We start from the raw sequence: 18,813 nt of genomic DNA, 5'->3' as shown, positions 1-18,813 counted from the left end.
ATTAAGGATTTAAGGATTTTAGATGAATAAAATAATCAAGGATTAGCCTAGGAAGTCTAGAACCTTCCCTCAGATGCTAGGATATCGTATTACTCAGTCAAAGTGGTTTAAACAGCTTTAAGTGTGCTTAAAATGTGTAAAAATGTGGTTTAATATATCAGCATAAGCTGATATATCGCAGCTATAGGGGCTGATATATCGTCTATGCTAATATGGAAAAAATATGATTATATATGTATAAGCTATAGGGGCTGATATTATTATCATTATATTGATTATTACAACTTTATGTTAAAAATATGATTTCTTTTATAAAATGACTATTTGAATATATACATCCATATACGTATTGCTATTGAAGTATTTTGTTATTAATATCGAAATAAGTTTAATTATAGACGATAATTATTATTTTTGTTGGGATTATTATTATTATTATCATAAGGGTACATTATCTTATGAGCAAGGTTTAAAGCATGGTTTTATATGAAGAGTTATTTGCATTACGTTGATAATAATTTATTATTATCATTTATATAGTTTCTGGTATTATTAATATACACTATCAATAGTGTATATTTATGATTTTGATAGAATTTAATAAATGATGTGCCTTGAATAGGATTTGTATGGATTTGATTGATTGACTCTTGGTGAGGAATTTTAAAATAAGCTAAGGACCTAAGGTAAGTAAATCTCACCTTTTGTGCTTAAGTGTAAGATGCATGACTACATTGATTGTGTACATCTGATGAGTTAAGTATGGTATGATGATGATGCATATGATAAGTATGTGAAGAATGCTTATATGAATATCATGATAGTGTTGTGTGATATGACTTTGATGAATTTCGTGATATGTGAAAGATGTCTTACTTGGTTAAGATTGATATGAATTATGTGCAAGTATGCGTTCTTATGTTGATGAATGTGTGGATTACTGTTATGTTCATGATTTTGTTATATGTTATGATATATGAAGCGTTTAAGTTCTTAGGCTGGAAACCTTAGACCTGAGCCATAGCTCTATGTTAAGGTATAACAACGCCACCAACCCAAAGCTTCATGTATTATAACTAAAGATGTTTTGAGTTATATGAGATGTGATACAATGCCTTGATTGAATACCATCAACATGAATCATGAACATGAACATTGGCATTTCGGCATCAGCATGTATGCATGGCATATACAGTTATGTGATACATTATTATGTGATATAAGACCATGCATATGAATATGAGAAAAGTTATGAAATGCCTTGAAAAGTCTTATGTAAAGTTAAACATTTAAATGACACAAGGCTTAAGCAAAGTGATAATAAGATGTTAAAAAGGGTGCCACTGTTTTGATGAAGCAATCAAGTAAGTTCAGTAAAGAAGACGGAAGTCTATAAGACTTATAGTGGCTGCCCACTAGTGTGGGCTAGGTCAGAGTTGACCATTCAGATATGTTTGCCATGTTTCCGTCTTTCTCCTCCATATGTGTAATAAGTATGGCAGCTATGGCAACGATGAAATGAGTGTTATGATGAGCCTAGCTGAGATGATGGCTAGCCGGAGGAGAACCCATGGGATTCTATATGATATGTGTAACAAGCCCTGCAGGCATTGGCTGAATCAAACAGTGTGCACAAGTGATATTGGGCCCATAAAAATGTGAAACTAAAAGAAAGAGCATAAAAGTAAAGTTTGAAAGTGCATGAGCAATAAATGAAATGCATAAGTATATAAGTCAGCATATTAGTATATGTGCACTACAAACTCACGACATTCATGTGTATGTGTATGCATGAGATTTGCTTACTGAGCGTTAGCTCATTATGTTATTTTCCAACATTTTTCCAGGTGTGGCTTTAGCTGTTGAGCAACTTGTGGAGCACGGACTCAGTAGCAATGCAATAATGGTTTAGAGTTTTCATATGGCTGCCTTAAATTTAAAGTATTCATACGTGTAATAATTTCTTCTAATAAGTTTATATAAAAGTTTTAAATTTTTCTGTATTTCTTCGTATCATTTTATTTAATTCTTTTGGTCAAGTGCCTTACATACTCGTAAACCCTAGAATTACGAGTATGTGGCAGACGTACCCTACCTTAGGGACGTTACATTAAATTAGTTGGGTCTTTACAGTGAGGACAAGTATTAAAATTGTTAACGGGGACAAGAATGAGGGGAGCACGCCCCACTATTTCCCTACCCCGTCCTGTGTGCATTTCTAGTTAGGGTACTATATGTTTTATTCCATTTTGCAAAATGACCAAACTATTATTTAACAAAACAAAGAGTTTAATCGAGTATTTTTGCACAACATAGAGGTCAAAATGATATTTACATTTCTCTTATTTATAAAATGGTAAATTTGTTCAAAACATACACCACTACTACCATAGTTGGCATTGACCCAAAAATCAGTGTCAACATTTTGGTGTCATCTATGAGAATACTTCTTCTTCATCGACTTCCTCATTTCTCTCAACTTTGAGTGATTTCATTTACTTCACCCTAAATGTTTTTCATAATCATTTATTGAAGAGTTATTGAGTCGTCTTTGCCGTTAATAATTTCTGAGTGTTAATAGTAACCTTAATATATTGATTGGTAACCTTTTAAAAGATGACTCATATTTATGTTATATTATGATATCTTATTATATAAGATATTTTTTATTACTTTTAACTCTATTTTAAAAACTAATGAGTTTATATATAGTATAACAAGTTACTTGGTATAACAAAAAATGCACATTTTATTGTGCATGTAAAATGTAAAATGAATAAAAATAAAGTGATATTTTTTTTTCAAGATAGAGTTATGAAATCTTAATAAATATTGTCCTTTGGTTTATTCCTATCTATGTCATGAGCACTTTCAAATTTTCAAATGTTGTTTGTAAGAAACTTCGCTTACCTTTCTTTTCTTTCTATTGGGGAACTAATGGTAGCAATACAGAAATTCCGTAGAACAAATGGGATACAATCTATAAACCTACTTAGTTTTTTATATTTTCGGTACTACTTAGTTTTTTTTTTTACATATTCGATACTACTTAGGTTTTTACATTTTCAGTACTATTTTTATTTTGATTTCATATTAATATAATTTCTCTTAAATATTTATAATTTTAATTAATATTAAATTACTGGTCGTTATATAAATTGGTTTTATTTATAATTAGATCTAATTAATATTAAAATGAATTTTTTTTACAAAAAAATTAATATACAACGACAACAAGTCGTCGCAGTAGAGTACATGCAGGACACGAAATCTCAGTATTTCGTGACCCTATTGCGACAACATAGGTAAGAATTTTTTTAATGAAAAATTAATTTAATTTATAAAACCATTAAATATTTTTTGAATTGCCATGAAAATATTTTTTTTTCAATGTCATGTTTGGTATTGTTATAAATTAAGTGGTCTAATTTTTTTAAGAATGATTCACCATTTTTTATATTTTATTTATGTATTTTGAAAGAAATAAAAATAGCATTTAGGGACCTAAATAATACGATTTGAACAGATTGTAAACCTAACTGATACAAAATCAACTTTCGGGACCTAAGTGTTATAAAGTGTAAAACATAAGAACTGCAACTGAAAAAAAAAAAACCTATAAACATGACCAACATAAGATAAAATTGCCTCCAAAAATTTATATAAAAAAGCTCATAAAACAACAAAATATACTTGAAGAAGAAGTCCCTTTCTTAGTTGAGTGTTATGTGGTGTTTGTATTCTTTTCTCAAAAAAAATATATTAAAATTAAATAATGGGCCGGGCTTATATATACATCCTTTCACTTGCGACACAAATTGAAAGAATATTTAAGTCTAAATAAATATAATTATATATTAAGGAATATTTGCAACAAAAGTATTCAATGTTTGGAGTTTGTAACCAGCATAAATTCTCTTATTTTTGTGGGTAAAATACCTAAAGTGAGTAAAATAGTAATTTTGTTCAATTCTATTAAGTTAATTCCTTATTAGGGACACGTGTAAGGTACAAATTAAACTCATTCTTAAAAATTAATTTTAAAATAAAAATTTTATTTAAAAATACATTTTTAAAACATCAAAATTATAATAATAATATTTTTAATATTATATCTAAATTAAAATAAAAAAACAAAATCTAAATTAAAACCATTAATTTTGGAATATCTAAATTAAAAAACATTTTTTTTTAAAATGTTTATACTTTTTTGGACCTATGTTTTTTTTCATTACTTGTTTAAACTCTGTATTTTGACAAAAATTTTTTGGACCCTATATTTTGTAAAATAGTTTAAATAGACTTCTAAATCCAATTTTGATGAAGAAAAAATTGAATATAGTAACATAGTTGTCAAGCAAAATAATTTTGTCTTTGTTTTAAATTATTAATTTAGTGAATTATTTGTAATTCTAGCTTACAACATTGTGACTAAAATCAAGTTTAGGATTCTATTTAATCTATTTTACATTACAGTACACATCATCCAAAAATTCATTTCTCAAAATAGAAGATCCAAAGTGCTAATTGGATAAAAGACATTGTCAAATTCTAAAACTATTCTCTTGAAACCACTCTCTCTCTCTTCCCGATCTCTGTCTATTCCTCTTCCTCACCCTCACTATCTTCTTCCTCACCTCCGGTGGAACGCCACTGTAGCCACGTTGCCACTGTACATCTTCCTCCCCACCTTTCTTCTTCTTCCATAAGTTAATCGATGAGGTTGGAAACACGAGGCTCAACCTGGGCAGCAGGGCTTTTCTCGACCTGAGTCAGCGTGAGGCGGCGATCGACTTCGGCAAACGGGTGATGATGGATCTAGACAAACAGACATCACAGAGGTTTTGACTTCATCCCCGACATCTCCAAGCTTCCCATCAGAAAAATCTAGGTTTGATTTTGGGCATGGGTTTCCAAGTTTCAGATTCTGGTATTTTTGGTGAATCTTTATATTTGAAGCTTTTAGAATTTTATGATTTGCGCTTTTTGTAAAAAAAATTTAAAATTGTTCATAACCCACCCAAGAACTTTTGAGGTCTCACATTTTTACTGAGATTCTTGCTAAACTTGTGCGGCTGGGTTTTAATCCCAATACTTTGTTCTTGCCATTCGTTTCATGGTTGTGATCAGTATAGCATTCAAATTGCAACCAATGTATATGATTTGCAGGAATCCAACCTCTCAAAGTCACTATGCATCCCTCCCTCTCATCTCTGTCGAGATGTTAGATTTATTTCTCTCTTTTTTATTAATTTATTTGTTTTTTTATTTAAATTTATAACTTTTAATAGACTTAAGTTTGTAAATAAATAAGAATTTAATTTTTTATAATTAATTGAGATATTTTATATTTTTTAAATTATAAAATTGAATTTAATTATTTTTTTAATTTAAAATTAAGGGATAATAACGGTATAGTACCTAATGTTTGGAGAAATACCGAACATGGCCCAATATTTTTTTAGTAGGAAAGTACTCAATGATAGTAAAATTGTAATTCTGTTAGGGCTCCTCCATTAGCTGTGTTAGTGAACTGATTAGGTAGATACGTGTCACGTTATTGTTAACGGTCAAAATCATAATTATTTTTAAATTTTAATTTTAAAATAAAAAATTAATTAAAAATACATTTAAATTTTAAAAAATAATTAAATTAAAAAATTGAAAATACATTAATAAGTATTAGTGCTATTACTCTCACGATTCTTATAACCCTCAAAAGAAGCCCGACCCCCCACTACTGTCATCACCATCTCCACCGCCAGATCCTCTCCCATCGCCGGCTCCACCCCCAATCCGGCCACCGTTTCTGCCAACTCTGTCACCCGTCACAAGCGTCTGCAAAACCCTCTCTTCGTTCTCCATAGAGCACCTTTCTTCACTCGTGACTTTACATCCCAAACCAGAGCAGGACAACAATCTCTGGATCGTGGATGACGATCCTGAATCGATTTTGCCGTTCCCCTTTTGCTCTTCCTGGGATTTTTTAGCTTTGATTTTCGATATGGGGCTCCTCTTGTTGTTTTGGTGGATGTTGTGATTTTGATATGGAGATGGGATGGAATGATCTGTTTGTTGACTCATGAGTGGGTGAAGAAGAAGAAGAAGAAGAAAAGAACAGGTTAAGGAGACTGATTTGGTTCTTTGAAGGTGGAGTAGTGGCTCTAGTTCTGGTGATGATGAGTCTTTTGAGTGAGGTATCCAAGAGTTCAAGACTGGTGCTGATGGGCTCGTAAGAAGCATTTCTTTTTTCTTTCTAAAACAAAATGAGTTGTGGATTCAGAAACTCAGAAATGGTGCATCACAAAAACTTGGATTTATATCAATGGAGAGTTGTTGTGTCCCTGTCTGTAACAATAGTACAAACTACAAAGATATTATCAGAAATAGTCAAATAAAAAAAAGGAAAATTACTATGCAAACAGAATCGTAGAATTATAGTTGAAAAAAATATCACAAATGCTTCCAAATACAAGTGGGTAATAATAATAATTCAACAGAAAGTGGAAATGGTGTAATAAAAAGGATCACTATTAATAGGAAGAAGGAAAAAATATTCCTTTAATTGTGGTAAATTCAACACTTCATCTTTTACTTATAATGCTCATCTATTTGATTAATATCACTCTTAATAAATACCCGTATTTAAAAAGTTAAAATAGAAATTAAATCATAAAAATTAAATTTTATGTATTGAAAAAAGATTTCTTCCTTTTATAAAAATTATCTGACTTCTCTCTTTTCCCTTTCTTTGTTTCTTCTTCCTGCCGGTGTCAATGGAGAACCACCATCGCGACCTCGCCTAGCTGCATAAGCCCGACCACCATGCTAACATCAACGACGCCTCCGATCATACCTAGAAGCCAAACGCAAGAAGAAAAAAAACACACAAGCCAAATGTAGGAGACGAGATGGAGACGAAGACAGTGAGGGAGAGGGAGAGAGAGAGGCAGTTTTAGGGGTTTTAATTTTTTTTTAAAGATAAAATCAGTTATAAATTTTTATTTATTTTTTTAATGTATTTTTAATTTTTTTAATTTAATTATTTTTTAAATTTTAAATATATTTTAATTAATTTTTTTATTTTAAAATTAAAATTTAAAAATAATTATGATTTAAACCAATAAAAACGTGACACGTATTTGCCTAATCAGCTTATTAACAGACCTAACGAATGAGCCCTAATAGAATTACAATTTTACTATGTTTGGGTACTTTCCCCATTAAAAAAAAGATTGGGTCCATGCCAGTTATTTTCCTCAAACATTGGGTACTTACGCCGCTATTAAAAAATGGGTTTAATCTAGGCCTTATACATGTCCCTTACAAGACACTAATGGAACCCTAAGTAACGAAATTGGACGAATTACTATTTTATTGACTTTAGGTACTTTACCAGCTAAAAAAATGATTGGGTCTATGCCAGTTATAAATACAAAATATTTTTTATTTTTGCCGCAAATATCTCATATACTAACATTAAGAAAAACTAGAAGATATATGTGACTTTATATTTAAAAAAACATAATTCACTTTTTTAAGTATTGATGACTTATATTCTGGAAATATAAAATTGAAATACTTCTAAACTTAAAATATATTGTTGATTAGCGTTTTGGTCAACGACACTGAATCAATTTATACGACGGAATAAGAATGAAATGAACTGAAATCAAGTAAACGACACAGAATTTTACACTGGTTCAGCCCCAAGAGGTTGTAATAACCTACGTCAACTTGCACTTGTATTTATCAATGAAATCTCAGGCTCAAGATCAAGAAGAATCAAGGTTCAAGTGAGTTTCTTAAGCTGAGAAAAGAATACAATTCGAAGGGTTTTGTATGTAAAGTGCGTACAAAAGAAATCTCAAGACGTTTCTCCTGTAATTTTCACATAGGGTTAATGATTGAATGAACTCCCTATTTATAGAGAGTCTTAGTGGGCTATGGCCCTTGCAAACGAATCTAGGTCCTACACATGTAGGTGTGGGATCAGTACATTCAGTTACAAATTCAAATAACATAAGAATAATACAATTTAAATATTAGTTACATAAATATCTTGGGATATTTGTTGGTATCTCGTGAAATCCGAATCTTCGGGTAAAAGTGTCCTGCTCATCGAGCAGGTCTTGCACTCCGAGCAGCTTCATGGAATGGTACTAGCCTGCTCCATTATCGAGCAAGTTACTTAAACTTTGTTGAATAAGCTTCTATATTCTGATGTAGTCCTCTCGAGCAGCTTCATGCCACATGTCTTTTTCTTAGATGCCACATCATCAAATCCAAAATTGGGTTAAATATTTGTCCCCCAAGTTTATCTTAGGGCAACCATCACTTGATAAACTTCCAATCTTCGACCAAGTAAATATCTATTCGCCTTCTGAATATTACTTTACAGCTCATACATTTGCTTTTATAGGCAATGATCATGCCTCCCGAATACGCAATTGATGACTTTTGGGTTTCTTAGGCATCTGACATGTTTTCCTAATCTACAATCATTACACCTTTTCAGCGAAAAACGAGGCAACTTTTCACCAACCCACGTGCATGACATCACATCACCCCAGAAACTCATGATGATTTTTCTAACATAAAGCCATCTGCTTGCACCCGAGTCGTTTCCTATAAATAGATATTTCCATAACCTTTCTCTCTTTACACTTTCCAAGTTTTCTTTTTCTCTGAAATCCTCTCAAACCCGTGACTCTACTCTTCATTTCCTCTTCCAAAAATCTCATTTTTCTTCAATTTTTCCAACCAAATCTTCATCACAGTAAGTTTCTAACTTCATTTTCTGTGTTTGCATGAATTTTTGCTACTTTTCGCATAGTTTCCATGCTTTTTTTAATATTTCGTACCTGTGTGTTCTTGATGTTCTTGACTTTTACGTAAAAAACTTGGCTGTTTTTTTTTTTTTGTTGCAAAAAAAGTTGATTTTCTCTTGATGGTGTTTTTGGCTTTGAGAAGATTTTTGAAAACTCAAGGAAGTACTGTTTGCTTTTCTGGAAAATTTTGATGAGGTTTTTCCCTCCAAAAGGTAAGTGAAAAATTTTCGCGAATTTTTTTTTTAACTGCCTTTTGGATCCACTCTAGTTTCTGGCCGAGCACAGAATCGTGTTTCTCAAACAGCTCACACTTAGTTAGGCACACACATAGGCTGGTCGAATAAATCACTTCCCCTTTACTTTTCACTAGATGTATGCACGTGATCACTGGGGGAGTAATTATTCTATTGACCCGGACTTGCTACAAATGTTGGTCGATGAGGTGGAATGGATTCGACCAGATATTAACTTCAATCGTGATATTCCGGAACCATTTGATGAATCTGGTGAGCACTTTCATTATGATTTTCATTTTGTTCCTGATCAAGAATACTGCTAGATGATTGAGGAATTAGAACAAGGAATAAGGAAATTCCTTCCAAATAATTGGACTTTTATTATACATCCTGACTCTGTAGATCCACTCCCGGTCAGAGTTCCGACCAACGTGAGGGCAACGAGCAGGTCTTCGTTTGTTGAAGAGGTCATAATTGTTGATTTCTATTCCCTAGATATGGCTAGGATCAAGGAAATGACCAAATATAGATCTGCTACAAATCCTCAGGTTGCAAGGTACGTGACCAATGGGCAAAATTTTGAGCAAACCATACAACAACAACATCAACCTGAACAACTAGAAAGGGAAAAGCCCGAGCAACAATAGCAGCCATAAGGGAAACAACAGACACAACCTTAAGAAGTTCCTTTTGATGAGATTGAATTAGACGACGAGCAAATAACTGGTGTCATAAGACTTTTCGCGAAAAGAAAAGCCCACTCAACGAAGCAGGTTAATTGGAGTGTGGCCCCGGCCAGTACCCTCTTGAGTCGGGTACTTGGGGAGTACCCCCAAAGATATGGACTTAGGGGGGTAGATTTAGTTCTTCCTTGACCTGACCAGTGGGAGCACAATTCTAGTAGAACATATAGTTCTTGGTCGAGGTATAATATTCAGGCAGGCGCCACTCTTCCCCTCCATCATTATTTTAGTAGCGTCGCAAATTATTTCGATGTCGCTCCTTTTCAAATAATACCAAGCGGATACTTAATGCTTTCGACATTATTTATACTTTATCGCGATCAAGGATGGGCTGCTCCTACTCCTCACGAGGTCCATTACTTGTTCAACTTGTAGTCAAACCCAGGCCACAAAGGTACTGGGTTCTTTTACTTCTTTCACCGGGACAAGAGCAGGGAGTTCCTGACTGAGCCCACATTTAGGAGCAACATGGGTAGTTATAATAAAGAGTATTTTCTAACAACTTCCTGTTGGGGTTTTATGCCCTAATTAAAATCCAATTTATTTGTAATCTCATTTATTATCAATAAAAGAATAGAAATCATTTTTTTGACTTTGTCAATCACTTTGCTCAAAAAATTTATTTTCATGATTATTTTTTTAATATAAACTTTTATTAAATCCTGAGCATATAGCTAATCGTATTTATAGTGACGTATAATCAATGGAATATAAATATGATTATATGTTCAAAATAAATTAGTCCTAAGATTAGTCAGTGCACAAGATTTACACTGACTTGCCAATCTACGATATGATCTACTTACACATGGCAGTGTTATGTTCTTTCCAGAACATTAGCAAAGTAAATAAGATCGGATGTATTTGTTAAATCGAACTGAACCGATATTGACAGTTGATAGGATAAGTAAACATACCGTTGTTATCTACTCTAGTCATATCATATAGTTGACCATAGGTTAATTCAATCTCAATTCTGAGTGGTTAGTATTCTAACTAATTGTATTATTTGAATTTTTTGACTTGTTCGTTACTAGCTTACCCTACAGACTAGCCCATACTTACATCTTAGGAACTCGGTAGTATAATTGAGTGGGAGTGTTGATCATAGATATGAACATCAGCTTCTGATGAAGAAGTGAAATGATGGTTTCCTTTTGGTTTGGTTCAAGGTGCTAAATGATAGAGATCTCATTTCAGTAATTAACATTAGTTTACTGAAATATCATTTCCAAGGAACTAACTGTTTTAAGGATAAAATACAATGAGGGGTAAAACAGTATTTTAGTCCCATCTCATTGTAGACAGTCTATAGAGGATTGAATGATAATTATGGTTGTAGCAATGGATAATTAATAACGTACCTATATTGCTTATAGAGCATTCTATGAATTCAAGAGTGCAATTTCGAGTCTTTAGTGGAGTCACGAGGAATTAATAAGTTAGTAAATTTATTTGTTAGATTTATGATAACTTATTGGAGCTTGATTTCATAGGCCCATGGTCCCCACTGTACCTTGGATAAAATCATCTAGATAGACTCAATTAATTGATTTAATTATCAATTTGAATTATCAAAGTTGACCAGGTCAATTTTGGATAGTTTCACAGAGTTATACAATTTAGAAAAGAAAAGAGAAATTAGGGCAGATCTATTAATTAAGATAAATTGGTATCTAAATTAATAAATAAGTTTAAATCAAGGTTCAAATTATAAATAATCAATTTGATAAAGGGTTTGAATAATTATTTAATTAATTAAATCAATAAAAAATAATGCAGGCCTTGATTTTAAGTCCAATGAGCTTATAATCAAATGAGAAATTTCACAGACCTAAAACCCATGATAATTTTGACCTAGGGATGTTAATTGGCTATTATTTTATTGATTTTTTAAATTAAATAAGTGACCTAATTGAGTCTATAAAAGAAATGCTAAGTGAGAGATGAAAACACAAGTTAGATTTCTGAAACACAAGTTTCTGATAGGTTGTAGATTCTCTCTAAACATAAGTCATTTTCTAAGCCTCATTACTCTTTTCTCTTCTTCTCTCTGTATCTATCTCATGTGTTGAGAATTTCCCTCTCTAGTCTAGGTGATTCTAAGGATACTTTGGAAGACTGTGAAGAAAATTGAAGATCGGTTCAGTTTCTTGATAATACCTTGCGACAAAAAAGATACAAGGGTTAGAGAAACTGAAGGAATGACTCTATTATTCCGCTGCGTATAGTATAAGTATTCTTATCATTATTTCTCTTTGAATTAAATTTTAGAAACATGTTCTAGGTTGTATCATATTAACTTATTTAATATTAGATCTACATGAAAATAAATAAAGATCCTATATAAATATTTTCCCAACACTTCCCTTGTCGCAGACAACCGAGATTTTCAGCGAGCAGGTAATTATTTAGTCTGCCAGGTCATTTCCTTCGCTTTTCTTTTCTTCCCTTGGTCTCATTCTTTTTGTTGCATTTTAGGGCCATGGGATAGACCCATTCCTACTGTGGACATGGCTAGGCGAGTAGTGGTTTTAGACTCACTTCTCTTTGAAGCAAAGAACTGTAAACATCTTGTAACCGACAAACACCTGAGGAGAGTCGGTCTTCTCGATACCTACCACGCTAATGAAGAAGGCGTTGCTGGTGGAGAAACTGCTGAGGAAGCAATTGGCAAGGAACTAGGGCATTCTGACCTGCCACAGGCGGTCCCTGTTCCTCGAAGAAAGATGCCAACAAGGATCAACATAAGGGAGCAAGGTGATGCTCCTCACCTTTGAGCCTCAACACCTCACGTTAACAAGGGAAAGAGCAAGAAGGTGCTGGAAGTGGAGGAGGACGAGCCCATGTCCTCTGACGACGAGGAGGGGTTTCCACGTAATATAGTTATTCCTTTTTGTTGTGTGTGTTTATGTTGTAGTCGTAGGCTGTTTTGAAAAATCTTCTATGTCATATAATAGTTTGCATAATCGTTCCTATATTTATGTAATCTAATATACTTGCATTTTTTTACTGTAGCCATGTCTGATTCAGAGATGTTTAATCTCTATGCTTCCCTTCCAGCCCCGACCAAAGGGGGTAGTAAAAGAAAGGTGGCTCTGGGGACCGGCTCGAGCAAAGAGCCGGCAACAAAGAAGCAGAGAAGTGTTCCTCCTGTTCGCATATCTCTTGATGCTTCCCCAGTGGCACCCTCCAGCCACTCCTCCTACTGTCGTTCCTGACCAGGCCACTCCTTCCCCTGCTCGCGAAATGGACCCCCTCGCTTACAAGAAGGAGCGAGCAAAGGAGAAGTTGAAGGCAACTGCTCACTACATCTCTTCCCGGGTCCAGACCCTTACTTAACACCTGATGAGTGTTGATACTTTCTTCAATTATCGAAACTCTTCGGTCGACTCCAGTCTCGGATGAGCACTGTCCGAGATCCTTTTGGTAAGTTACTCTTGCTTTATACATATTATATGCTTCTCATATGATTTTATTTTGATATAACACTTTGCTTTGCCATATATGATTTTAAATCTATAACTAGTTTTAAACATTTAGAGCATCTTGGTTTTTTATGTCCTTGTTGGACGAAGCACAATACTTTATCAATTTTATTTTGAATTTTTTTTAAGTATTACTCAGTTGTGCTATTTTAACTTATTTACTTATGTGCGATCATGTATACCCTATATGCCCCCCAGGTGATCGAGAAGGTTAGTCCTTGGTCACTTTTCAAATAACCAGTCTTGCTCGAGCTAACACAACTACTCGGATGTTGTATCATATAGAAATATACTTATAATTTTGCTTAAGAATCACACATGTTAAGTAATACTTGTCTAATAACAAAATTGGGAATAATGAGTGTGTCGATCACACTCCCTTGCTTATACCTCGTAATAAAATGGACAAAATATATCTATTGAATTTAGAAATTCTACGAGCAATGCATGTTTTTGAAGAAAAAACATAAAGAATTGAATTCAACTAGGTTACTGGTCATTTATTAAGGGCAAAAATTACAAAAGTAATGGGCAATACGTGCCTTACAACCAAAAAATGAACAAATAAAATAAAAGATGGGCAAATTGTGCCATAAAAATAAATCTAGAACTTTTCTGGTTGATATAGTGGACAAACGTGTCTTCGACCAATAGTTTATTGAGAATATCTTTGCAAGTGTTCGCCATTCCAATATCTTGCAATTAGTTCACCATTCATTAAACCAAGTTTGTATGTTCCTAGTTGTAATACTTCTATTATCTGATACGGTCCTTCCCAATTGGGTCCCAAAGCTCCTGCTACAGGATCCTTAGGGTTTTGGAACACTTGTCGCAATACTAGATCTCATGGGGAAAACTTTCTATTCTTAACCCGAGAGTCGAAATCTTTGGCTACTTTTTGCTGGTAAGCAGCCACTCGCAACTGTGATTTTTCTCTTTGTTCCTCGATCATGTCAATGTTTTCAACCAATAATTTGTGGTTTTGATCTTGGTCATATGTACTTCTCCGATGTGATGGGGGGTCAACTCAACTGGTATCATTGCTTCATATCCATAAGCTAGGAAAAATGGAGTATGTCTGTTGAGGTTTGAGCAAAAGTTTAATATGACCATAATACTTCTGGCAAAATATCTGACCAATTGCCTTTGTCTTGTTCAAGACGCTTTTTCATTGTGTCCTTTAAGGTTTTGTTGACAGCTTTTACTTGTCTGTTTGCTTGGGGATGAACAATTGTGGAAAAGCTCTTAGTGATACCATGTCTTACATAAAAGTCTGTGAATGTGTCGATGTTAAACTGAGTGTCATTATCTGAGACAATCTTTTTTGGTAGCCTATATCTGCGTATGATGTTTTTGACCACAAAATCGAGCACTTGCTTGGAAGTAATTGTAGCAAATGGTTCTGCTTCAATCCACTTTGTAAAGTAATTCACTGCAGCCACTGCAAATTTCACTCCACCCTTTCCTGTTGGGAGTTTCCCGATTAAATCAATGCCCCATTCTGCGAAGGGTCATGGGCTATGCATTTGCTTAAGTTTATTAGGATCTGCTCGAGGGGTTTTGAAGAATCTCTGACACTTATCACATTTTCAGAAGTACTCCATGGAATCTTCATTCATTATGGGCCAAAAATATCCTTGTTTCAGTATCTTCTTAGCTAGACTCTGCCCCCTGCATGATTGCCATAAATTCTTCGTGCACTTTTATCATTAGCAGCTTGGCTTCTGTTTTAGTAACACATCAGAGCAAAGGCATAGAATACCCTCTTATGTACATTACTCCATCAATAATCATGTATCTAGCATCTTGTCATGAAATTCGGGCTTCATTTTTGTCTTGAGGAAATATTCCATGCTCCAAAAACGTGGCTATAGGAGTCATCCAGGAAGGGGTATTATCGAGCAGTAATGTTTGCTATGTTTCATTAATATTTGGTTGGGTCAAGTGTTCAACTGGTATTACATTTAGGGTGTCTGCATCCTTGGCACTTGCTAGTTTTGCTAAGGCATTTGCATTGGAATTCTGGTCATGGGGCACTTGTTGGATGGTAAATTTTTTGAATTGTGCCCTGAGATCATTTGCCTTGCTAAAGCAGGATGCCATTTTTATTCCTCGAGCCTGGTATTCTCCCAACACCTGATTCATGACCAGTTGTGAATCGCTATATATGTCTACTGCCACAGCTTTAACATCTCTAGCATGTTGTAATCCTGCTAGTAGGGTTTCATACTCTGCCTCATTGTTTGAGGCACTAAAGTTTAACCTTAGCGCGCAATGAATACGGTGTCCTTCAAGTGTGATAAGTATAATTCCAGCTCCAGAATTATGCTCATTCGAGGAGCCATCTACAAACAGCCTCCATAGAAGCCATTTTTCTCTTTTGTCTTCAGGCTCCTTTCCTTGCTCATTTTCTTCTGGTATTCCAGTACATTTAGCAATAAAGTTTGCTAAAGCATGCCCTTTGATAGTAGTCCTTGGATGGTAGGTGATTTCATATTTCCCAAGCTCGACAACCCACTTAAGTAGTTGACCAGATGCCACTGGTTTTTACAGAACTTGTGTAACGCTTTGGATAGCCAAGACTGTTACACTATGTACTTTAAATAGTGCTAGACTCGTTAATCAAGTCATTTGGCCATAAATGTGTAACTACAAGTGATTAATGGATTAGGGTTAAAAATTTGGTCAAAAGGAATGATCATTTCATTAAAATGTGTAAGTTCGCACATGGGATCCCAAAATAAACATTTACAAAGTCATTTACAGTTCAAAACGGAATTTACAACACAAGCTAGCCTAAGCGGTAAAATTAGGGTTCGACCCTAGTTCCTCATTGAATCCCCATTCATGGTAGTCGAGCAAGCTATATATGTACACGCTGCCACCGAAGCTCTCCAGCTCATGGCTGTTCCAGCTTCCCTTTCCCCTTATCTGCACCACATAGCACCCGTGAGCCAAGGCTCAGCAAGAAAACTTAAACATGCTCATAAGTAGTTAACGACATATTACAGAATCATAATTATCATGCCTAGTAGTAATAACTCTACTCGTTCATTCATTCTATTAAAATAAGTGGCTACAGGGTCACACTGGGGCCCATTTCCCTAGAATAAGTGATTGTAGAGTCACACCGGGGCCCATTTCCCTAGGATAAGTGATTGTAGAGTCACCCTGGGGCCCATTGCCCCATCCTCTGTATAACCAGCCTTAGGGCTGGCCAAGCGTACCTAGCATTTTATTTTCCAAGCGATCATAAGGTCGATAAAGCGTATACCACGTTCCTGATTAGGCCTAACTATATCAGCTTGCACTCAGTGCGCTATTGTCGCCCTTGACTTATAAGTCAATCCTTTCGACCAGCGCTCAGTGCTATTGCCGCCCTTAACTCATAAGTCAATCCTTTTCAATCAGATAATGTAGACAAGCATACATCATTTAACAATTATCCAGATACAGAGCATTCAAGCATGATTAATCAAACAATCACATGCATAATCATAATCGTGCTCATTCACAGGGGCCTGAGCCCTAATCATAACCATGTTCAGCAACCGGGTCAAGCCCTAACCACATATATCACGTATTGGGTGAAGTTTTCTTACCTCTGGTCCAAGCACTAGCTAAATAAAAGCAACCCTCGAGCACGATCCCATTTCAAGTCTTAGAAGTACCCTAGTCACAACCATGATAAATGATATCTATTAATATCAAGTAAATAAAGGCAATTGGATCAAGTCCTATCCTCCAAGACCTCGAGTTCTACTAAACTGGGTAGTAGAACCCTTCCCGGGCCCTTAGGTTTGAGTCCTCACACTCACAAACCTTCTTTGGCCAACTTTCCCAGCTAGCGCCACGACGCGCCTCAAGTTAGAGAGCCCACAACCTATTTTCCTTGGACACGCGCCGCGGTGCAGCCCACCAGGTGTCGTGCGCCAAGACAATTCAAAGAACCACCCTAGACTCTGAGTTCGTGTGGACTGCAATGCAATCTCGCGAACCCAAATTTTCAAAGCTTTCCTCCGAGCCAAATCCCTAAAAATTCATCACAACTCCAAACCAAAACCAAAACTATACCCTACAAGCATTTCCAAACATCCTAAACAACATATCAACCCCAAAAACCAAGCCAAAACATCACTAAAGCCCAAAATCCAAACCTTGAGTTAAAAACTCAAGAACATCAAAAACTCAACTTGAAATTCAATAAAAACAAAGAAAATTACTTACCCCCACTGCAAATTACGACCCTAAGTTGGCCCTTGATTCAACCCCCAACTCTAAATCCCTTCCAAGCTCACCAAATCCAAGCTTTTACTTCAAAAATTCAAAGAACTCCAAGGCACACTGTAACGTCCCAAGTTTGCTTATAAGGCGTAGTGCCTTGATTAGTGTGCTAGGAGGGCATAATTGGATTTATGTATGTGAAATTAATTGAATAAATGTGTGACTATGTAGAATACATGATTTATATGGTAATATGATTATATGTCTTTGCTTATGTATATTAAAGATGCATGTGGGCCCGTTCTTGTTAATAAGGGCATATTTGTAATTTTGACCCATTGAGAGTATAAATGTGATTATATGTGTTAAATGATTGAGACCACATTATTATGTGGATATATTTGCAATATTCGGCTCGAGGCGATCCTAGTGAGTAGATTAGCGGAATAGTCACAACGGGGTTAAGTACTCGGCTCGGGGTAAGCCTAGGGGTATTTTGGGAAACTTAACGTGTATTCAGGATTTACGGGTAACGGGTAGTTATTTGGTGATAAATTGGGTATGGCAGATTAATTTGGAATTTATAAGACTACTTGAGGATTAGCGGGAAATGTGGTAACTGACGGGTTTGCCCTTTGAGGCATTAAAGGGCTAAGGATAAGACTAGGGGCATTTTATTCATTCTCTAAGCTTAGGATTGACTTAGGCAATCCTGAGAAACAACCAGAAACAAAAAGGATATTCCCTCATCTTACTATCTCTCTCTCTCACTTGATTATCTCTCCCTCTCTCTCTTAAAGCTTTGGAGAAGCCTTTGGATTTTGAGGAAGAGGGCTCGACAATTGAGGTTGTGAATTGGGGATGAAGCTTGGATGGATTTAGAACAGCTCAGGGGTTAAAAATTCTCAATTGAGGTAAGGTTTTTACTCTAGTTTTGGTGGATTTCTGCTGTGATTTTAGCTTAGGTTAAGTTTTAAATAATGGTTGGTTTTGATTTTGGTTAAGGTTTTAGCTTGAATTATTCGGTTGGTTGTGTTGTTTGTGATATAATATTGAGAGTCCTAGACTCAATTCTGGCTGTAGGGCATGTTTAGGAAATTTTTTGGTGAAGTTGGCTCGAGGAAAACGCAGGGAAAACCCCCAGAATTTCTGGGTTTCGGGTTCGAGTCACGGCGCTGTTCTTCAAGTGTCGCGGCCTATGTGCATGAAATGGCCTTGGAGGTTCTCTGAAATCGCCTAAGTGTCGTGGCACTGGTTGGGGCGCGTCGTGGCCCATGTCTCCAAGGGGAGA

At 35.1% G+C, this 18,813-nt stretch overlaps 1 protein-coding gene across 1 annotated transcript; it reads right to left on the bottom strand.

The window, feature by feature from the left end:
• Positions 1-5,715: 5,715 nt before the first annotated feature.
• On the bottom strand, positions 5,716-6,243 carry LOC133791800 (uncharacterized). The gene has a single exon (XM_062229717.1). The coding sequence runs from the start codon at positions 6,241-6,243 to the stop codon at positions 5,716-5,718; it is 528 nt and encodes a 175-aa protein (XP_062085701.1).
• Between the last annotated feature and the right edge of the window lie 12,570 nt (positions 6,244-18,813).

This window comes from Humulus lupulus, chromosome 7 (genome assembly GCF_963169125.1).
Source record: "Humulus lupulus chromosome 7, drHumLupu1.1, whole genome shotgun sequence".
In the NCBI taxonomy this organism is placed as follows: domain Eukaryota; kingdom Viridiplantae; phylum Streptophyta; class Magnoliopsida; order Rosales; family Cannabaceae; genus Humulus; species Humulus lupulus.
This window is presented reverse-complemented; position numbering and strand designations above follow the sequence as displayed.

Bases quoted from the DNA above. Each gene is read 5' to 3' on its own strand.
- LOC133791800 (XM_062229717.1), bottom strand. From the start codon at position 6,243: ATGCTTCTTACGAGCCCATCAGCACCAGTCTTGAACTCTTGGATACCT.